Source organism: Oreochromis aureus, linkage group 11 (genome assembly GCF_013358895.1).
Source record: "Oreochromis aureus strain Israel breed Guangdong linkage group 11, ZZ_aureus, whole genome shotgun sequence".
Lineage (NCBI taxonomy): Eukaryota > Metazoa > Chordata > Actinopteri > Cichliformes > Cichlidae > Oreochromis > Oreochromis aureus.
The window spans coordinates 20,535,949-20,559,136 of NC_052952.1; the positions used below are offsets into that span (position 1 = coordinate 20,535,949).

Genomic DNA, 23,188 nt, shown 5'->3' on the forward strand with positions numbered 1-23,188 from the left:
CGATGTCGCTTCACTTCAGCTGGAAAGCTTCCAAGTTGATTGACATATATACGTGATGGAGGCTATGTAAAATTAATACTACAGGTTACTGCTACTGCTACCCTGACATTAGACAGGCTTGTTGATGTTTACCGATAATAATAATGCTCTTTTGCACACTACTTAAGAAATACCGAGAGTCACATTAGATGCAAGCTAAAACTGTTTCATAGGAGCTATATTACTGACACTTAAGATCAAAGCATTTTTCTCCATTTAAATGTGTCTGTGCAGAATTACCTAATCATCAAATGATCAAAAGAAAAGAAGCAAAAATTCAGACATGTTTGTAATTATTTTTTCTGTTTATGAGTTCCTTTATTCATCGCCACACCACTTTGTGTTGTACAGTGAACATCAGGTGAGCCACAGTCCTGGGAATCTCAGATCATCAGGGTACAATTCAGAAAACTCTAACCCAGTCTGGATATAAAGTCTGTATCATCTTGAAACCTGCAGGCAAGCTTCCTCGAACCCCAAAAGACCTTCCTTCCTATAGAGACACCGAAAAACAAAAAGCAAAAAAATGTTAAGGGGTTTAGTGGTATTATGATTTTGATATTATTATTAATACATTTTTAAACACTATAGATTAAAGCATGTAGTTTATACATAACAGTCATTCAAAACAAGTCATACCTGCCAAGGCTTTACCATATAACACTCCCATTCCTGATGAAATAAAAGCTGGTTCAAATTACACTATAGAACCCAATGGAGAAACAAGGAAAGATCTGTGTTCTACCACTTGATATACCCTTTTTTCTCAGTCTGTCAGTCCAGGATCTCTTTGATGCACCAGCAGCAGAGAAGGAAATAGAGGCACTCCTTAACCGACTGGATAAAACTGTAGGCAAAGTTTCCTCCCAGGAAGTTCTTGCCTCGTCCCAGGCCCATGGCCATGTCCCGCAGGTGCTGTCCCAGAGAGGCGGAAGGCATGGCCTGGGGAAGAGGACGCTGGGGGTGCATGGCTCTGCAGAGAGGGATCAGACAAATGCAACGAGGAGGGCAGTCGATGAGAAGAACTGGAAGATGAGCCGTGACAAATGGAGTCAGACGAGACCCATGCAACAGCTGAGCTCTGCTCCGTATTCCCGGCACAGTTCACTCCTCTACTTATAACCTCCTATACAAACTGCAAGCTCTCTCCACTCACATCTGGCATTTTCTCGACTGTCCTCTAGTTTCAAACGCCTGCTGACTGATTAAAGACCTTGTTTACCTTTGCTGTACTCAGTTCCCCTGTGTTGCATGATGCCCCCCTGAATAAGCCCCTGCTGTTCCAGCCACAAACAAGAGAGTTCCAGTAGCTCCAATACATTCGCCACAACATCACACTCTTTGTTCGGGTCAGTGTACAACAAATGCTCATATTTTCTCGTAGTGTGTGCTTTGTTTCAGTCTTTGCGGAACTTTTTTTGATGTACACAGAGGGACAGCAAAATCCAAACTCACAAAGCCAGATAAGTGATATATGTATTTATATATGCAATCTATAATTTTCCAATACAGGTGTAAACAGACACGTTTCCCTAAAAACAAAACAAGACAAAAAGTATTAAAACAGAAACATATAAAGTAATAAAAATCATTATCTGTGCACACTATTTCAAAAGGAACCTTTGGCTTTTTAAAAACACAAACTAAAAAGTACAACAGCATCATCAATACTATCACCATCACCAACAATAGACAACTAATTTTCTGAAAGGATTTTCATGCAACAAAGGCAACTGTGATGCACAATGATAACACAGAACCAGTTCACTTACGATAACGAGCATCAAGTAAGCCTGTTCCAGCCCACACACACACACATACAACAGGCACGCACAGTAATGGCAACTACTCTGCGGTTTTCCTATTTCTGACCTGCATAAAGCTGAACATGCAGACTGACCCGGTGGTCACTCGGGTATGTGTGTGTGTGTGTGTGTGTGTGTGTGTGTGTGTGTGTGTGTGTGCATACATGTTCTACAACAATTCAGCCCACTTCAAAGTCTAATGACTAACAGATAGTTAAGGTTTAGGCTGGAAAAAAAAAATCCCTTCTCTAATTTTAAAATTTTGGCTTCACTCTCTTCGACATGTTCAAATTCTACATGAGCTACCTCTGCGCTGTGGTTTCTGGCTCTGTGTTATTTATCAAAGAAGTCATTAAATATACAACAATGGAAACAATAATCCATCACTTAAGCTTATCAGTCGAAAAATTTATGTTATTTACAGATGATCAGGAAATAACCCCGATCCCATACCACCCCGACCCCCACTCCCCCCCCCACATGGTGACATCAAGTATCTGTGACTGTAAGCTGAACGCGAGAACGTGCATCAGAGGAGATTGCCATCACTGGATCTGTTTGCCTGTTTTTACCGGAGTGTCATTTTTGCAAAGTTGTTGATAAACTGAGACTTTTTTTTGTAAGATTCTCCTGTAGCTGACTACATTTGAATTAAGTACATAAGGTGACTGCATTGGAGTGACATGACTGCATTGAAGAAACAAGGCACGATCAAAAAGATATATATATATATAAATATATATAAAAAACAAAAACAACTACACCATGAAGTGAGGGAGGAGGAAAACAGTAAACAATAATGTGAACTTCTCCCTCCTGATCCTCGAAAGTCTGTGAACACAGCACGCCGAGGAGCAACCTTTGGCTGAACATTTCATTGCTAGCAATATCCGTCTAACCTTCGGAGCATAAAAGGTTTGGAAATCGGTCATTATTCTCTCAAGCGATTCAATAAAACAGGAACATCAAAATGACATAACCAGTTACCATGACATAACTTGCATTGTTTTTGCAGAAGGAAATTCATTGCTTAGACTGTTCAACACTTGTCAAAGGGGTCTCCCGCTAACTGCTCTTTTCAATTAGGATACTCTCTAAAAGATATAACACATAGATTGTCAATGCAAACGCATATCAAGGTGTTTAATGTAAACCAATAGCTCAATAATATCTGGTCTAAGCTTCTCCAAACTTACTGAATTTTGTGTTGTGGTTGATTTTGATGTATTTTTAAAAAATCCCCTTTATTGGCCCCCCATGCACACAATCGTTCCTCTCCACTCTAAAACAGGCGCATTTCGAAACACATTTCTTTCTACATACATTTGCTCCGATGCCGCAAGCGCACAAGACCGATAGGAGTTGTTAATATTCATGGCTTCCTTTTCTGCTTCCTTTTCAACCAAGTTCATGTTCTTTGGCATGACAGGTGGTGCTGACTCAGTTGTGTAAAAGGTGTGTACGTCTGCGTTTAGAAAGGGATTGGGAGGATACAGCTGATTTGATCCTTGCGTACTCAGAGTGTCCTTTGATTTATGAGTGCCAAGATAATAACAAAAATACAAAAAACAAAAAAGAATATACATATATGAAGGTCATTGGCATAGCAGTCCTAGATTTGCATACAGGCTTTCCTCCAGGGGTTTAAAAGTCCTTAAAAGAGGAGAAGTTGGGGTTGGGGTGGCCCTCTGATGAGATCAGAACCAAACTCGTATACCTGTACACATATTCTCCAGCCGAATTATTTTATACTAAGGATTGCTGTGAGAGTTTGTGTTTGAGCCTGGTTCAGTCTCGGAAACAAGAACTCTTGCCATCCAGTTTGTGTTTTATCTAAAATGCTCCAGCAACAGTCTGAGGAGGATTTTTTTTTCCTCCTTCCAGAAAGAATACAAAAAGCACATGCTTAGAAGTACTGAAGACCCCCTTCATGTCCCTTCATGTTCCTTTCCACACTCTTCAGTTCTGCCATTTCAGTACACGATTCCATGTAGTATTACATTTCCATTTTTCTTTCATAATTACACAAAGATTTTTTTTTTCTTAAAAAAAAGAAAAAGAAAAAAAGATTGCATTCGTTTTCTGCCCCATTCTGTAATTTGCAAAGGGCTCCTTCCTGGTTCACAGTAGGCTGAGAAATTGCAGCAGTGCTTCTCCGCTTTGGAGAAATGCGCCTGATAGTCGGTGATGTCAGCGAAGGAACCGTAGATCACAGTTTGGACAGGAAATATAGCAACAGCAGCAAGTGAGTGATTTTGCAGAGAAACTGGTGATACTTTTTCTTTTTTTTTTTTTTGGCTTTCTTTGCAATGTGTGTGCATATGTATCGTTGTGTGTTAGGTGTAGTGTTTCTGTGTGCATTAAAGGAAATGAGCGTGTGTGTGTGGTCGTGTATGTTGTGCAGAACTGATGTAATAGTAGGAGTGTATGTTTTTGGTGGTGTATTTCATTGGTGTGGGTAAGATCAGGCCCTGCGCTCTACTGGCTGTTGCAGACACACTTCACTCCCAGCTGACACAATGGGAAGTCTGTTGTCCATGTGGTAACTGATCAGGTGGCTGACACTCGAAAACCGATGGTCTTTTGTACGGACCTAAAAAAAGAAAAAGGGAATAAACTTCAAGCTTCAACACCAATATAACACTCCACTCTGAAATCTCTGTTGTGAATTTGATCGTTTGGTGACGTACCACTCCTTCTGGGTCAACGAGCAGCAGGTGTTTGGGCTGACCACCCTGCTGTCCCGTGAGGACGTACTGCCCAGGTGTGGTTCCAGACTCTCGCACTAGGAAGTCTCCATCTCGGGTCAACAGTTTCTCTGCTTCCTTACGACTTAGGCTCCCGTGGAACCAGATTTCAGACTGTAACTGCTGCACCATAGAGGGCACTGCTGTCACTGAGTTTGGGCCTCCATGCCCAGAAACCCCCAGGGCATCATCAAGTGGCTCTTGAAAAATGAACACACAGAAATTTGTTATTTTGTATTTCAGTGTGAATAACATGTTGTCCTTTAGTATCCTATGGCACTGTCTGCATTTCTGCACGACCGATAAATAGAGAAGTGAACCACATTGACTCTGACAGATGCTGCACACAGTCGTGGACTCTGCCGTTAATGTGAAAAGCTTTATGTAGTCAATCAATAATCTTATATAAATTGCCCCTGCAATGGACAAAGACATTCTAATATCCTTATCTTCCTCCGAGGCTGACTTCTGCGGACAGCTCCACTGCTAATTAGCATCAGTCATATGGAAATGTAAAATACAAACTACTTTACTCATCTCACGAGCCCAATGATTAACCCTCTTTTCTTCTCACATGAAAGAAAAATAGCTGATTGCAATTGCCGGAAATTTTGGTCATCTTGATTACAACCCACACACATCACAAATTACCTTTGTTATTTAGTTTTCTCACAGGCTAATGATTTGCACTAGTGTTCAGGATGCAGTCTATTTGAACTTCACTTAGCAGATTTCCAACAAAAACGCACAAAAAGACACTTACTCATGTCAAAAGCGTCTCTGTGAGCATTTCCGTTTGCTGCAGCTGGGAGACGAGGTTTATCTACGTTGACGTACGAAGGGTCATCAAACATCTCCCGCCCACCTTCTTTGGCACCCACTTAGAAAAAACAAAATAAAAAAGGAAATAAGTAAATGTTGCACAAACACAGGAAGAACGAGTCACTCTGCCATGTCTTCTCACTTCCTTGCAATTCTAAGAATTTTAACAGGACAAAACAGGGCAAAAAGGGAGCGAAAGTTTGACCAATTTCTCATAAATGATATAAAGAAATATGTTGTTAACCAAGAAAGAAAAAAAACGACATGAATGACCGATAAAGTCCACAGAGATGCACGCATGCAGGCAGCGACAGAGCTCACCTGGTAGGGGTGGCAGAGGCTGTTTATGAATGTCATTCTGACCCGGCTGTCCATAAGGCTGCAAACACAGAGGGGTACAAACGAATGCTGAATGAGTGGCATCCTCAAAAAAATGTTCTTTTCTGGCTAGTGAAATAATTACAAAGCTCAATAATTATGTGTCTAATCAAACAAAGCAGTTACAGCAGGATTGTTGTTGCCTTTTAGAGCGCTTTCACTCTTGCTTGCTCAAGTTTGTATCTATCTATCTATCTATCTATCTATCTATCTATCTATCTATCTATCTATCTATCTATCTATCTATCTATCTATCTATCTATCACTTAGGAATGACACAGGTAATTTATTTATTTATTTTTTGGGCGGGTTGTGCTTGTCTTCCTTCTTTAGTGTTAATATGCACTTTTCTCACCAGAGTGGCACCAGGCCGGGTCCTCATGTCAATCACTCCAGCAGGGGGAGGCTGTTTTCCAGGGAAATTATTATAGTACGGGACATCAGGAGGTGGAGCAGCCTCATCATCTTCTTCCTCCCATGCAGAGCCATCAAATGGAGCCATTCTGTCACAGAGAACAGATACAGAAACAAATTATACGAGACAATATGCAAATACAAGCTCTTGGTTTGGGTTTGTGTAAGCGACAGTTACCTGTCATGAGGTGTGACCAGTTTCGGAGGGTTTTTTAGATACTGTTTAAAACGCAGTTCGAAGGCTTGACCAATGGTGCTGATGACTTCCTGGGCTAAACCCTCTGAACACTCCAGGATATGACATGCTGCAATAAGGAGGCACAAAAAGCTGATAAGGAGGCTTCTTTTGAAGGAAGCATGTGCTCCAACACACAAATACGTTCGGATACAAGCAGAATACAAAAGTACGTATGCATGTGCATTTTTATTATGTGCGATGCTGTAGGACACATGTAGCAGCTCTAATACACTTTACACACTCTAGTTTTAACTCAAGAAATTACATAAGCAACGGGATGGCTTCTTTTTTTATAAACACTGCATGTTAGAACTTTAATGTCAATAATCTAGTCCAAAGATTTTCACTTTCAGTATTAAACTAAGAAGTGTCTTTGCTTTTTCAGCTGAGAAAGATGAGCCACAAGTTAACTAATTTAGCTTGCAACCAACCTATGCGACTTCAAAAATAGACATTTGGTGGAAAATGTACTTCTGCCTTTTCTCTGCACACTGGGTGTGTAATGTTTTAGGCAAATTCAAGGGGAATAAACAGCTAATAGAGCTATTTAAGTTTGATTTCCTTATATTAAGATTAATTCAGTTCATATATTAATGAAAATGTTTGGTTATATTTGCTGAAAGTAAAAAAAAAGGACTAGTTGCACAGTGCAATGAAAGCAACTACTCTAACTCATATATTAAAGGATCATTTTATCTACACTGGCAGCTGCTACCTTGGCGAGGCTGTCATTTTGCTGTTTCTGCTTACCTCTCTGGTTGACTGGATCTTTGGCCACATATGCTACGTACTCAGCTGTATCCTGAGGGAGACCGACAAGGAAGACAGTCAGAAAGGGAAAAATCAATAGGAGGGAAAAGTGAAGGGCAGGTTTAGGACAGAAAAGCTAAGAAGAGAAATAAGAAGAAAGAGGTAAAGCGAAGACTTTGGTGTTTAAGCCACAGCAGAAGTTAAAAACTTACAGAGCTTAAAGAAAAGAGAGAGAAGACAGGAAGTAAAGAGATAAGGTCTGGAAACGGGGACTACAGTCCAGGCAATCCAGTAAGGCTGCAATAAAGTGAGTGGTATTCATAGCAATAGACAATGACAGAAGGCAAGGAGGAAGAGCATGCTGGCTGAAGAAAGATGGAAAAAGGCGAGAGTGAGATTTCAGCTGAGAAACAGGGTTTGGCTGACTCACTGGGTCTCCTCCAGAGGCGAAAGAGATGGACTGCATGTGATGATTGGCGATTATCTGTGGAGAAAGAGAGAGAGAGAGAAAGAAGGAGAGGGAGAAGGAGAGCACGTGGGTGACATGAAGTATGTGGGAAGTGAAATGAAAGCATGTGGATGAAAAGACAAATGTGGAATCATTACTGAGAAAAGTGCTTTTTCCTCCATTGAGCGCCATCAATTGCAGCGGAGATAAAAACTAAGTAGGGACAATGGATGGAACACCTTTTTAACACTCTGAAACAACCACCCATGTCAGATCAATAACAGCATCAACACTTGCTAATGCTTCAAACACAATGTGTGGTCTGTATCTGAGTCCTTAATTGTGATTTGGTATATGTTCTGCATGACATGTTTCTTCGCGCTAATGCGAATGCACTACACCACTGTATACCATCTCCCCAAAGATAAACATCGTGCAGTAGCTATTAACTCATTAGAGGTCTAAGAGGAGGATCACATCCTGCCTTGTGGTAAAGCAGGAATCAAGACAATGGTTAAGAGGGATTTGTGCAGCATCCAGAGTAAATGAGGCAAACAATGAGAAGCAGTTCTAAATATATCGGGGCATCTCCTGAATATTCCAGGAGGTCACGATACATAATACATATGGAAAAAATACTGAGAATTTCTTTTAAAAAAAAAAAGATGTTTATATCACTGAGATTCAACCACCTTTAACGTTTTAGCGAACTAAACATGTTTACACTATTAACAAGAAGCTGAAAGGGGAATGATTACAATGCAACTCTGAAGACAAAAAACAAAACCATTTATAATTTTCAAAATAGTGCATCTGTAGATTGGTCTTCGAAAGGAAGAAAATGTCACAAAATCCACATAAAAATCCCTCAAGCAAACAGATCCCCAGGTTTACTCTGCTTCGGTAAACTCCACAGGCTAAGTGCACTCAGGGTACCTGAAAACATGCCCCATAGCTACAACAGAGAGCTCAGACAATCAAGTGTATTTCTGACTCAAAAGTGAGATTACTGGCTTTCAAGGACAGCTCAACGAAATGCCTGTGTAGAGTTTGAGAAAACAGCAGCTTGAGGTTAGAGCTTCGTTCTAACCTGTTTGCAGTCAGAGGCCAGCAGATTGAGGCTGCTGGTCGAGATGGTGAGGCTGATTGTCATGCCTGCAAACTGTAAATTACTCTTTCCCAGGATGGACGTTAAACAGCGAGAAGAAGGCTGCAAAAGGAGAGAGAGCAGTTTTAGTAATAATCAAATCAAGGTGCCCAAACCAAAAGCAACAGGACGTTTTGGGTTTTTTTAAAATTCAACAAAGCATGATAGTCCACTGAGTGCTCCCCGCCTCAGCATGACTCTGTGGGCATATGTGTGGAAATGCCTGTGTGTGTGGGAGTGGGAGAACAGCTGCAATTGTGAAAGTGATCCTGTCTCCAAGGCCAACTGCGACCAATTGGGAATAGACAGGACAGTTCACATACTGTAGCCTGGGCCAAGAGCATCACACAGACCATGCCAGCACTATTGTGCCAGCATTATTGCGCCAAATCCTCCTACTGTTCTCATGGCTTTCATCCATATTTGTTCCAAAATGTTTGGAGTGTGCAGTGAGAAAAGCAGGAGCAACAGGACAGGAAGCACATGCTTGGCCACATTAACCTCAGTCCTGCCAAATCAGAGGCACTAGACTAGTTTAATCTATTCTGGTTTATATCCTATAACTGTATTTTGTCTGCTGTGCTATACTGTCAGACATTCCTTGGTCAAACCCTGCTACGGCAGCAGGCAGCTGAATATAGCCACCTGTTTTATGGACTGTTTGGGTGGATGTTTTTAGGTTTACAGGAATACTGTGCACAGACACTAGCAGTCTTTAAACAGCAGACTGGCGGCTGTGTCTGCTAATCTGTTGTGCCCCTTTGGCCTGACGCTGGCTCCACACAAGCTTCTACTCCACCTCTCCAGCCTCCCTTGTGACAACAGGGAGGGAAAAGAGAGATCAGAGAGTGATTGGTAATTACCTGTGTGTAGTCGGCTAACCACAGAAGTGTACAATCAGCCTAAATCAAGATTGGTTTGTGTATGTGTGTACTTGTAAAACTATATTTGTCCGGAACCACTGACTTTTAGATCACTGGAGAGAGGACACTTAGAGGAAAAGTGGGGACATTTTGGCTGGTCCTGATTTTTTTGTGTAGGTCAAGGTTATAATTAGGTTTAGATCTTTTATGAAGATAAAGGGGCAAGGGAATGGCTTAACTCAGTGAATGTCCTCATAAAGTTAGCCATATAAACGTTGTTTATGTGCATGTGGTCCAGCTATACTCACGTTTTGGGGACCTAAATCAGTTAACAGAGACACATTATGGAGAAAAAAGAAAGTGCCAAATGTGTAATGATTATTTTTTAGGATTAATGAAATAACAAATAGGAAAAGTCAAGTCATACATACATGGCTCTGTGTGTGTTCGTGTGTGTACATGAGACTAAATAGCCCACTGACCACAGGGTGGACAAGCGAGCTAAATCTAGCTCTTATCCAGAAAACTCTTCATAACGCTGTCCACTTAAGTCTTATAAATAAATAATGCTCTGTATGGGTGTATGCTCCTGTATGTGGCGCGTACCTTTCTCCTGCGGGCTCCTTTGGCACCGGGTACTGCCTCACACACCACAGAGATAGCTTCCCTGAAAAATGAAAAACATGCATGTTTGCAAATGGCATGTAATTAACCTAAACACCTTCCCAGATTCACATTTATGGATATTAAATTAGATCTGGCAGCGGGTGATAGAATTTATCGTCCCTGGCAACTGGGCTCGTCTTTGCCACGGAGACAAACATCATTGCGGAAACCAGATGGAAACCACCAGGATTCCAGAACATTCTAATTTAGGGGCTCTGAGAGCGGCAGGCGTGTACATGCAAACATACACGGGCAGATGTAGTCAGATGCTAAAACAGAAAGAAACAAGCCCCGCAAGCAAAATGGAGCGGAAGCAGGACAGAAAGCGAGTGAGCGGGCAAAGGAGTAAATGCGAGGTGAGTGATGTATGTGTGAGCCGCCAACATTTTTCAAAGTGTAACCACACTTTTAACATCTCGCCCCCTCAGAAACAAAGCAGAAATGAAACCAGAGAAAGGTCAAGCCTGCAGCCGATGAGCTGTGTGTAATCTCACCTGGTGACCTGAGTTCTGGTGTTGAAGTCCAGCGCCCGCATTGATTGTAGCACCTCCACGCATCCCATGTACTACCCAGGAAACAGGAAGGCAAAACATTAACATTAGTCACTTCCTACATCCTGGTCCCATTGGATCAAGGGAACACAACAGAGGAAGAAAGCAACAGTGTCCTTTCCTCATTTCTGACTCAGTTTCTAAAAATGAAGGGTGTATATGCACAGAAACAGCTTGGCAAGGGTGACCTGCAACTTTGCATTTAAACTAGAGGTTACTGAGAATGTGCCACCCACTTACCCGTACAGTGTAGGAAACACCGGTGGTGCTGACCACATTGTCTGAGTGCAGCCAGCCACGGGTTGGCTTGTTGACAAAGGAGCCATGGCGGGTCCACTCGTCTCCTCCCAGCTGCCCTCCTTCCACCCGTGCCCTCCTAGACACCCCTCCTAGCCGGTTCATGTCCTGCAGAGGAGGTCGGGGAGGGGGAGAAGGAGCAGTTAGAAGCGAAACAGGGTGATGAAGTGGTGGGGAGGAGCTAGAGTTGCTCCTGTCATCCCCAGAGGACTCAACAGGCGCCTGAGGTGCCTGAGCTGCCTGTGACTTGCTTGAGGCCTTGAGTCCTGGGAGAAGAGTAGCTGAGACACCCAGACGAAGAGAGCCCATCCTGGGGAAGAAGGAGCAGAAGGTGGTGGGGCTGCTCTCAGCTTGTTGGGGAGAGGAGGGGGGCAAAATGGGAGTGAGAGATGAGGAAGAGAGAGAGGAAGGTAAACCAGGGGAGGGTGTGAGGGGGGTGACAGGACTGGAAGGAGGAAACGATGATGGATTGGAGTTTGTTTCGTCAGTTGAGCTCAGTGATTCACTCCGAAAATGGGTGTACTTTGTTTTCTCCATAATGAATTGAATCATAATGAATCTGCAGTGTCAGTTTTTATATCCGTGCAAGTCGACACAGGCTCTAGTGATTCAAAGTCTCTTTGTCTCAGTATTCAAAGTTTTTCTCTAAAAGGACAAACTGCCATCTGTCTGTCTTGCTCAGTGTATGAGCTGCATCCATCTGTCTGGTTGTGTGTCCTCCACTCGTTTCCAGGCAGCCAAAACCCAACTGCTTTAAAAACGGCTTTATCCACAATGAAAGCAGTATGAGGAAAAGCACAGAGGAAACGTTGGGTGTCCCAGTTAATGGTAAAACGCAGACAAAAAAAGCTTTTTAGTGCACCAGTGCAGCTCATGTTGTTATGAGTTCATTTTGAAATTTACTTGAGTGTTTTCTGAGTCCCCAGGAACTGATGAATAACTTCTTAGCTGTCCACAGACTGTTCCTCTTGGTGTTTTGCCATGATGTAAAACAATATCGGTGACTATCTTGTCCCAACTTAATAGCCTCTGAGTGAGGCCCAGTAATTCAGCTGTCACCAGCACCATGAAGAATCAGCACAAGTGATTGTCTCTCTGAACACCCCCTCATGTGTATGTCTTACTGCTCTGAGGGGTGCGCATTTCTATGTGATGTGTCTACATGCGTGAGGCAGTATAAACCTTGCCGGCCTACAATGCTTCTTTGATTATCTGTGTATCTTTGTGTTGGCATGCGCCTGTGTGCGCGCGTGTGAAGCAGCTCCCCTTGGCAGCTCTATCCTGCTTGACACGGGCCCATAAAAATCCTATTAGCAGCCAGCGAGGGGATTGCAAGGAGGGCCGTGCACGCTAACGCGGCAGCGACGCGCACATAATACACAGCCTCAACTGGTCGATACGACAGCAAGCACCTGCAGAGCTCAATGAAGCCCAGAACTGCTAAAGAAGAGAGAGGAGGCTTACTGATGTATGGCTAGTCTCCAACTCTTGGTAGCAGCACACTTTCTTTAACGCCTACTTTTCACTCCCTTTCTCTCTTCCTCCAAATGCTTTCATGTCCTCTCTGAATGGCCCTCGCTCTCTCTCTCCCTGCTTCTTCTTCTTCTTCTTCTCTTCTCTTCCAGATTACTTCTGGCGCAGGCTCCTTCCCTTTCTCTGAACTCTTCCCTCCCTTCTCTCTGTCTCCTCTCTTATCCTGGAAGTCCTCTCTCTTCCTCCACACAATATACTCCGCCAACCTCTGTCTCTCCAACGCCTCCGCCCTCTCCCGCGCCACCACTTCCTCTCTCCTCTTCCAGATGATCTCTCGCTCCCCCTCTCCCCCTCCCTCGTCTGCTCGCCCGTTCTCCAGGCTGTCCTGTTTAACAGTCCCTCAGTCGAAAAAAAAAAATAAAATAATATTGAGCCCTGTCTTTCTGCTTCCCTTAGCTTTAGGATTATAGATGGTTAAAGGCTAGGCATGGTAACCTTTGACACCAATAGAAACCCTAAAGACAAAAAGTTAGTACTTAAGACTGCACAGGCAGAGTTGAATCTGTTCCTGACTGATGTTCCTGATATGGCTAAAACAAGTGAGCCTGTCTTGTTTCAAGTGTGTTCCCTAAAACTGGCCACATAGGGTGTTGTTTTTTTTTTCCTGGAGCACCATTAGATAGCGGTAGTTTGAGTCTGAGATGCTGCCTGTGTCTGGTACAGTGACACACACTGCAGTAGCACGGTGGTGATGTAACACTGGAGAATGTAGGTCATTGGCTGATGACGACTACCGGTGGTCTTGTTGTGATGGTAATGAGACCTGATTGGTCAAGTTTGAACTCCCAACCCAGGGTTCCCTGAATGGTGCTGGAGGCTCACCAGTGTTCAACATGTAGTCACTCGCCCAGCTGGAAATGCTCAATCAAAACTGCTGTTGGGCTGATTTCTCTATGCACGTCTGTTCTCACCCTGTAACTTTATTACGGCCTAGTTCAAATAGCAATCGCAGAACAGAGTTATTTACCTGAGAGAAAAATATTGACACTGTCACAGATGATATGAACGAGCCAAGAGTTATATTCCTTCCTTATCTAAGGCAGGGCTTATCAAGCAGCAGGTAAGCTCTCTCTACTGTACAGACACCACCTCACATCTCATAGTCTGCATAGTCCAATCTAGAAGGCAAACAACAGTCTGTTTACATTAACAGTCTCTCACAAACCACAGCCCCACAATTAAAACAGTCAGCCACAGTTTGACCTCAGTAGGAGGCAAAGCTACACCTACAGTCCAGCAGCAAGCTGGCTGGCTGGCCTACAACTTAGTGCTGCTGAGGCACTAGTCATACTTACAATCTGTTGACCTTTGCTCCCTCAAAGGAGAAGGTTTACACCCACCTTTTCCACAACACATACAAAAGTCTGTAAAAGTGGCACCAGCGTTTCAGTAATGCCAAGCAAAAAAGGTTGATTATTTTTTTCTCCTCACACTAAGATTTCAGAACTTCACTCTGCCTGAAGGACAGCCCGCAAGCTTGTGGTGGGCGCTCAATGCATGGCAAAGGAACAGTCGCCTACACCAGTCTAGCACCACAGAGGGATTGTCTAGCAATTCTAGCTAGTCATCCATCTGGTCTTGGCCAGAAAGCACCATGGAGGATCCAGTCATACTTATGAACTGCAAGACAGGCTGGGATGATCTCCAGAAAGCTGTAAAGTAGTATGGCTGGAAAAGTCACAACACGCACACACTCACAGTACTTGGACAGTCAAAGAGCATGCAGATTAAACAAAAAGGTCTGTCACACATCTAATAAAACCAGAACTTAGTCCGTAGAGAAGAAGAATAGCACTTAAAAAGGCAAAGGATTCAAGCTCAGTAGACTTGCTAACACTGGAGAGAAATTCAGGTGCTGTTAAAAAAAAGAGAGCTGCTGAAATGCTCTATGGGCAGAGTTAACCCTGGCTTTTCCCAGGGATGTTTTAGTGCACCGAACACAGTGTAGGTCAGGTGACTGCAGAGGAGATGACCCTCTACAGGAAGAGAAATCCTGAGTCACCTAGAGACAAACAGCAAAAGGAAAAGGCTGTCACAAACACAGCTAATGACTGGTGATTGGTGGCCTTGGGGCCACGCAGCTGTGATACGTACAAGTGAAATCAGTACTGTAATCTAATTCATCCAGTCATTTCTGATAAGAGCTCATCAGTTTGACTGATGGAAATGGTAGTTGTCATTAATAAATGTGAGATCGGGACAGGCTGGACGGAGATGAGTCGTACAAGACGAACACGGAAAATTGGGAGGGGGAGACAGGTGACCTGAAACAACCCTGATTCCCGGAGCTTGCCGAGCTCCGCAAAGACAAGGACTGTCTACTGGAGAAGAAGGGAAACAAAAACTCTAAAAACTGACACAAACAATGGACTAATCTTGTTTTATCTAGTAAATATATACAATTACCTAATGGCACAGCACCAGTTTAAAAAGATAGGACAAGAAAAACCAACTTTACATCTTGTTCTGTCTGCAGCTGCTGCCCGTTGCTATGGCAACAGACATTAAAAGAGATGCCTGCAGAGGATATATACTGAGAAGTCCTGACAACAGCAGAAATCTTCAGACAAAGAGATAACCGCTTTGTCAAATCACATTGCAAGCAATTAGTAGCTCCATCAAAGGCTCCACATTAGAGCTCTTTTTTTTTCATCCAACAGGAGAAAAACTACAGACTCCTAGAAAGATCAATATGGTTCAGGAAATGATCAAAGTTTGGCCGGCATCGCGCCAGCCATAAAACCCAATCAATGTTGACATCCGACGTCCGTCGCTCGCACCGACTCCGACTAGGGCATGTAAAACTGACACTGTGTTCAAAGAACAATAATCTCTTTTCTAATAACTGTATAAACAAGAATTTCACCAAGAATTAACATCAAAAAGACAACTGATGTTTAGAAAACTTGCATAAAAACAACCTGAATATTCTGTGCAGCAGCTAACAAAGATTAGAATGATTGTATAACATCCTGCAGAGTAGATCTTATGCTCATGAGGGATAGGGGAAGAAAATAGAAAATCACAAAGGGAGTCTGTATTTCCAAAAAAAGAAAAGAAAAAGTAATTAAACTGTTCTCTATAAAGTGAGTCTTATTGATTTCCCTAAGTGTTTTAATGAATGGCAAAAAAACAAAACAAAAAAACAAAACAAAAACCGAAGTAGTTCCTTTTTTGGTTTATAAAGCATGCAATTGATAATCCACGGTGATTCTCCTAAAGCTAGGTTCCGTATTCACATAAGAACCACATTAATGTTTAAACGGCCACAGCCTGTCCGATCATTCGTCCTCTCCTTCCTCTTCCTAGCTTTCCCTTCGTCCACTCCCCGAAAAACGTGCTTCTCCTCTGATCCGCTCTTCCGCTCGATTAATTCACAAAGTCACTGCCGGCAGCTCCTCTCCATCTATCCTCTCCTCCGTTTGGCTGCCTCCTTGTTTCGTCCCTCCTCTCACTCTCTCTCTCTCTCTCTCTCACTCTTTCAGCAGATGGTGAAATGGCAGTGTTGCCAGGATGGATGATGGTAGATGGTAGTCCTTCATTGTGCTCCTCTTCTCCCCTCACGTCTGTCTCTCATCCCCACTTTCCTTCCACCTCAGTCTGTCTGTTAGAGGCACAAGCACACTGTCTGTCCTCCCCTCCTCCCAGTCTGGGTGGGTGATGCTGCCTCCCATTCTCTCTCTCTCTCCCTCTCTCTCTTTCATACACACACATACACACACACGACCGCGCCACAGCCTGTGCCCTCCCCACCTTCTTTTCTCCCATGCTACCTCCTTCCTGTTTCCTTCCCTTCCCCCCACCTTCTCTCTGCAGCCAGAGTCATTTAGCAGTATACATGTGTATGCACAGCAAGATGCTGCACTTCTACTCAGAAATGCACACACTCCAAGGGGAGATGGAGATGGGGATGGGGAAGGAGGAATGAAGGGAAGGGGAGAGAAGGGAAGGGATGGTGGATACATGTGTTTGTGTGTGCATGTGGAGGGTGGGCTGTTCATGTTGGGTATTCAACGCTCCTTCCTTATTCATGTTTGGTAACCTGAGAAACACAGTTAAAGAGTGAGGGGAAGAGAGAGAGAGAGGGGAAGGATGGATATAGATAGCCTCTGTGTGCTGTGACATGAGGTCACTCTATATAACCTTGATAAGTGGACAAAGTGAGGGGAAAAAAGAAAGTAGACTGCACTCGCATGATAAATATTTCCAATGTTACTACATGACTACAGCACTCTAGGGGAAAAGACTGGAAGACATAAAGCAGAAATCCCACAGATTGGTCTTGACATTCGAGCGCATCTGATGAGAAGGCAGTGTTGCGGAAAGTAGAGGAAACCACACATAGAGTGACACAGGAACCCAGCAGAGTGGATAGCAGAGAGTCCTCAAATGACACCCCAAAGAGTCCCCGCAGTACCCAATTTCACCACTACACCATCATCATGAGCTCAAGCAGTGCACTCAAGGATGTGAAGGTTCATAATGAGACAAACTGCAGGCAGCTAACATTCGTCATCATACACAGTGATCTGATTGGTAGTGACGGGCATGATTGGCGAAGAAGACACCCTCCACCCGCAGCCTGCGAGACGCCCAGAACCAGTGAAACACACGATACACTGTGGCTTAGGGTTGACCTAATTGAAATTTTGTGCTCCCTTATTAGATTCAGTGAATTAACAGTTCAAGTGCCATCTTGAATTTACATTAAAAAGGTAGCAATCACGCTGAGCTGACAGCTTATTCAGTACACCCAACTAAAACTACTGCAGTTCAGCCACTTTCTTCTCCATGGAGCCGCAGTCTCCAAAAATAACCAAAAATATCCATCTGAAAATATAGATATGGGGTTTTTTTTTTATCTCAAAAATGTAAGATTTATCTCACAGCTTCCAACTGCATTTGTTTTATTTGGGTGTAACTAATAAGCTGCAGAGGAAGCAAAGTTAACATCCCATTCAAACCACAATAAATTTACATGCACAGGGCTGTACAATTACTGAAGCACGATTTCAAAACGACTTTTTTTCCAGTTCTTTCTTGCAGGTGAAAACTTGTGCAATATTAAAGACAGCAAATGAGGTGTAAAAAAAGAGGGGTGTGCGATTTTTCTGCATCACATTGTACTGCTTCTTAGAAGGCTCTCTCTCTTGAATAAGGTTTTTGTTTTATGTTGCATATGCTACTTGGAAACCCTTTTAAATGGGTCAGAGAACATTCCAGTTTGTTTCATATCAAAGCCTGAAACATGACACTTTCATAACGCTCGATTATAATTTCATGAAAATGGAAAGGAGGCATCTTAATTGGTGAAATATTGCACACCAGCTACAATCACTCATGTGTCCACAGTATCTTTGGGAGCAATTTTATCTTATTCTTGGTGTAATTGTGCAGCCCTGAAATTACAGTGCTTTAACAAATAACGCTTACTTTACACATATGCCTACCAGGGCTGGATGCGAGAGTCTGTTCATTTCTATATTATATCAGAAATTTAGAAGCAGCAACTCCTTTGCCACCGTGGCACAATGTGTTTTTTTTGATCAGCTGCTCGTATGATTTTAATGTCTTACCATATATTCCATCAGCCAGCACAGGCAGCGTGTGAGTCTGTAGCCCTAAAAACACCAAGGTGCACATCAGCACACAGTACACAAAAGCATACACAGTCGCAGACAAGCACACACACACGCAAATCAAAGAGCAAATTACAGCGTGCTCAAACCAGCGCCCTTGCAGCCACTTGACTTCCAGCATGCTTTGCTCCCAGCATCAGCTGTGGAGAGAGTCATGGGACCTTCTTCATATCGAGCACACAGACACACAACATTGACACAGGGCAGAGGCCGGGTGATACTCAGAGGGATAAAGTAACGGAAAGCGAAGGAAGGAGAGAGGAAGAGTGAAAGGAGAAAGGCAGAAATCCGCTGTGCATGTTGAAACATACCCTGTGGAATGAAAAGAATCAACTCAAAGGACTGCATGTGTAGGTTGTTTGTGTTTCAGCTTGCCCAGTGTGAGTTAGCAAGTGTGAGTTTTGGTGTTCTGCGCCTGCAGAAGTCTGTGGAAACTGCAGCTAGTCAGTATTTATTAGATGAAACAATCGGAGACAGACTAAGAAAGAGCTCTGGATCTAATGCACACGCTGCAGGGCCACATCTGCAGTCTGCTCTTACACTGTATATCTGTGTGTGTGTGTGTGTGTGTGTGTGTGTGTGTGTGTGTGTGTGTGCGTGTGTGTGTGTAATGTGATTTGACCCACCTCACTTATCCTTATTTGAACTAGTCAAAAAAAAATTAGCAAAGATGAGTAAACGGGGCCTCGATGCTGACATTTTCCTCTTGGATTCTTGCCAGAGATGCTGACTAACATCAATTCCTATTATCAAGGCAAGACAGACAGTAAAGAGTCGAGTAAAGAATGAACAATAGAAGGGAGAGAGGGAGGAAGCGTAACTCACACGGGAAAGTCTCAAACGTAAACACAAATAAGCAGGCACACTGGAAAAAGGCAATCAAATTTTCAAAAATTAGGCTGAGGGTGAACATTAGATTAGCCGGGGCTTCAGCAGGAGTACTTTCTCTCGGCTTCATAGCTCACTACGCACACAGCAAACATGTGAGCTGGCTATTTTGGGTTGTGCTTCCACCACCACCACCACCCCTCCTCTAACCACACTCCCACATCTCTATCTCCTTCCATCATTCCTTTCCTGCTACCACTTTCTGCTTTGCTCCACTTACAACTTCCACTTACAACTTCCTTCTCAGTTTAACGGCTTACTTGTCAGAAACTGTGGTGTTTCTTCACTGAAGTTCCAGCTCAACCTTTGAACATTGTCTGGCGTAACTTTTAGTCCTCTGTAGCAGCGAGTATCGAAATTCTTCAAGGGTTCAAGTTTGCATGAAATACTCGGGTCGGGTTTTTTCTTTTACACAAACATATGTTTCCGGATTTAAGTCATAGCTTTGCAAACTTTGTGCAGTTTGCTTTTGCTCAATTAACAAAAGTTCCGATCACACAGCAAACAGGGGCGAACAGCTGAAAGCAAAGTGCAAACACAATTTGATTCAAACTTTTTTCTACTGGACAACCACACCACTTCACCCATTAAGACTGTGTCATCTAATTTAAGTACATGTTGCTGAGTCGCTGCTTTTACTGTTATTTTAGCAAGTTTCCAAGTCGATTTATTTTACTGCTGTTTCTTTAAACATTGCTTTATGTCCAAGTGTATCTGAATAATGTTAACCAGTGGCTTCTGAAGAGTGCATGCTGAGGAGTTGCACTGAAATCAATACACAGAATAATCAACGTTACAAAACAATAACAGCTAGGAGATGTTAGCTTGACCCTAAAGTGACCCTAAAGAGTTACTTCAATACTACTGTTTTATAAGCTGAAGTAAGATGTGGGATCATTCCATCTAAAAACATCACATTTTCTGCTCAGCCACCTGTGATTTGCTTGAAAATGTTACAGTTTAATTTGGACATAAATGTGTGATTACTGGGAAATTTTAACTTTGCAAAAGACGACTGGTGGACATTTCTTAACGCTATATAGCTGTATTTCACAATAAGATGAAATAAAGCATGCAGAATCCCTTTTAAAATGAAATTATTACTCACCGAAATGAAGAGAACACTATTTTTATTCAGATTTTGTGATGATTGATCAAATATGATAATTATGATAAGCTGTACCCAGCAGAGAGTCTTCCCCAAATAGTACAAAATTCTGGAGTTTCTTGGAGTACAAGACCTTTACTTAAAACTGAGAAAATAACTGTGTTAAATATATACATATTTTGCCTGCTTTGTGGGCATGCACATTCAGGCTTATTATTATTATCTTTAAAATATACTGAAGACCTCCGTTGAAGCGAGCCTGAAGGAATCCTGATCTGCAAGAAGAGATACCGTTTGAAAATGCAATCTCAGCTTTCTGAGTAAAAAGAGAGAGAAACCACAATAAAGACACAAACAGACTTTCAACTTAGATACGTGGCACCACAGAGTCACTCCGCTGTAACGCGCTGCATATAAAAATGCAACAATTAGAGCCTCTCATACAGAATTCAGAAAAACCATCAGCAGCCATCACGCTGCTAATGAAATTCCGCCGAAGCTGCACTAACTTCTGTTTTTTTTTTAGCATCGCACGGGACGAGATTTTAATCAAACTGTGGCTCACGCAGTGCGCTGCACACTGAGCACGCCGCGCTAGACTGAGCACCGCAGGAGGAAACGCAGCTGAGACTCGGCTCTATTGTATGAAGGCAGTGACGGACAACCACATGCTATGGCCTCAAAAACAAACTCCTACAGTTGGTTTCCAGAATGCGCTCATACACACCAGGAAATAGAAAAAAACCAACGCACATAAACAACCCCCCTCCCCACATGGTCGGAGAGACAGACAGATACAGTACATACGCCAGACAGAAGGAACCCGAGAAAAACACATCCTCACAGGTCAAGACACCCACACAAAAAGCGTATGTAGTGTCAACAGTCTCGAAGTGTTTATAAGAGCTTAGCACCTCAGCACTGTGTTTTGTCAATAGCGATGCACCACAGGCCAAATCCAAGTCTAATATCTGCGGTAATATTTGCACTGCTTACAAAAATCTAATTCTTTATATTTGAATTGGCTTTGCGTCTGAGACACACGGACTCCGTGCACAGCTGTCAAACTGAAACCGCTGTAACAATCAAGTGTCACACACTCCCGTCAATCAGGGCGAAAGCTTTTACCGGTGACTGAGAGGTTTGAAGGGAATTGGACAGATCCAATTTTAATCGAGTGGATTTTGGTTTACGCTGGAGTGTGATGGAGTGGCCGAGGCGCACGACTTTGGCTGACAGTTTGTGTCCTCCTGTCTGTGTTGTGTTTGTTTATGTGGGTCTAAGACGCACACGGCCTATTTGTCAGGCTCCTGACATGTGTCTGAATCTACCGCTTCTTGGGATCAGATGTTGACTGGACCTTCCCTCGGCCTCCATTTCATCGGTGGAGATAACTTGAGTCATATAATATCGTGTCAGCGGCTGCTGGTCTGAGCGGTATGGCTGACCCTGATAACAGCACTGAGCCCACTGCTTTCAGCCACCTCAATCACAGCACATAGCCTTGAGTCTGCTTCTATAATAGTCTGGCTGCCCTTCACTTGTTCACCGCGAACTTTAACTCTGTCACATTGACCCTGTTTTACACATCTGAGGTGCGTTTTGGTGACCGGTCCCCATGGATGCGCACAAAAGGGGAACATTAAGTAAGCTTTTCTTAATGTCTGATTTTGTACAGATTTGCGAGTGGGTTTGTGTGTGTACTGATAGCTCCTAAGGCTTATCTCACTGACACTTTATAGCCTGAAGCAAATCAGGCAGATTTCAGCAAAGCTAGGACAGGCTTTAGTCCCCGAAGCAAAATAAACACAAATTGCTAAGTAGTGAAGGAGTAGTGAAATGTGTCTTTCATAATAATCTCCAATGTGATGGGAAAAAACTTGTTCTGGGTGCAAGAATCCTACACCTTTTATCGCTTTTATACAAAAGAGGGAAAGTAAGAACGTTGGAGAAGACGACAGCAGCAAAAAGTTGGCCCTTTATACCCACAAAATATCCTCAAATAACTGTCTTATTTTGCTCAGGTCTAACTTAGTTTGAGTTTATTGGCGCCTCTTAAAAAAAAGAAAGGGCATGTGAGTGACCTGCTTTCTGTTGTTTTTGTTCGTCCAGAGGACACAACGATGACTTTCTATTGTAAACTTATTCTATTACTTTAACAGAGGCTCCAACAACAGCTTACTTAGGTTTCAAGTTTTAATAATAAAACCTGGCACACACACACACACACACACACACACACACACACACACACAAAGTTTGAAAGCACGAAGTTAAACATTTAGTTAACTCGTGCACGCCCCAGCCTGACCATTTACATATTTCTTACAGTAACCTAACAGGCTCGACTGCACCGTGGCGTAACATAACAACGAAACATTGAATTGTCCGGCAGAACTATGTGTCCCTGCGGGGACCACAAATTTAGCACATAATCAGTTTCCTCACACTTTTCATACGTGCTATAGCTGACGCACGGCACGCACAGACCACACCATGCCCCCCCAAAAAAGTGTGGGCAACTTTAACGAGCAACTTACCAGCTCTGTTCCTCCCTTTCCCTTGAATGCCCCTCCTGCCCACCAAGCTCTGTTGCTGCTGCTGCACAAATTTCAGCTTAATTTCATATAACAGGGCAAAGGGTCGACAGTTTTGTCCGCCGGGATCCTTGTATACTTGATGATTAACTTCATAAAAGAAGACTCTAAACTTCTTCTTTCCTCTCCCTTTCCGTCCCTGCCTCCTCCCCCTACCTCCCCCTCCACGATCACGACAGAAGTCACTTCCGCGAACCACGCAGCGTCATCCGGCTCCTCTCTCTCTCTCTCTCTCTCTCTCTCTCTCTTTCTTTCTCT

The 23,188-nt window shown here is 43.1% G+C and overlaps 2 protein-coding genes across 6 annotated transcripts; both read right to left on the reverse strand.

The window, feature by feature from the left end:
- Positions 1 to 285: 285 nt before the first annotated feature.
- Positions 286 to 1,469, reverse strand: LOC116315700 (lens epithelial protein). Of its 3 annotated transcripts, XR_005614811.1 has the most exons (3): positions 797 to 1,469; positions 679 to 711; positions 286 to 532 (listed from the first exon to the last, which is right to left on the reverse strand). XR_005614811.1 is itself a non-coding variant. In XM_031734076.2 (2 exons), the coding sequence occupies exon 1, from the start codon at positions 1,006 to 1,008 to the stop codon at positions 814 to 816; it is 195 nt and encodes a 64-aa protein (XP_031589936.1). In that variant the 5' UTR covers positions 1,009 to 1,469; the 3' UTR covers positions 286 to 532; positions 797 to 813. The 3 variants fall into 3 exon arrangements, 1 of the variants encoding a protein (XP_031589936.1); XR_005614810.1 differs by having other exon boundaries at positions 679 to 1,469; XM_031734076.2 differs by lacking the exon at positions 679 to 711.
- Positions 1,470 to 1,503: 34 nt separating this feature from the next.
- Positions 1,504 to 23,111, reverse strand: shc1 (SHC (Src homology 2 domain containing) transforming protein 1). Of its 3 annotated transcripts, XM_039619365.1 has the most exons (14): positions 22,874 to 23,111; positions 18,275 to 18,319; positions 11,109 to 11,273; positions 10,812 to 10,882; positions 10,258 to 10,318; positions 8,732 to 8,851; positions 7,624 to 7,677; positions 7,194 to 7,245; positions 6,384 to 6,510; positions 6,147 to 6,294; positions 5,735 to 5,792; positions 5,355 to 5,471; positions 4,535 to 4,791; positions 1,504 to 4,437 (listed from the first exon to the last, which is right to left on the reverse strand). In XM_039619365.1, exons 2-14 carry the CDS (start codon positions 18,284 to 18,286, stop codon positions 4,309 to 4,311), a joined length of 1,371 nt encoding a protein of 456 aa, XP_039475299.1. In that variant the 5' UTR covers positions 18,287 to 18,319; positions 22,874 to 23,111; the 3' UTR covers positions 1,504 to 4,308. The 3 variants fall into 3 exon arrangements, with proteins under 3 accessions (XP_039475299.1, XP_031589935.1, XP_039475300.1); XM_031734075.2 differs by lacking the exon at positions 18,275 to 18,319; XM_039619366.1 differs by lacking the exons at positions 18,275 to 18,319; positions 22,874 to 23,111 and adding an exon at positions 12,630 to 16,445.
- Between the last annotated feature and the right edge of the window lie 77 nt (positions 23,112 to 23,188).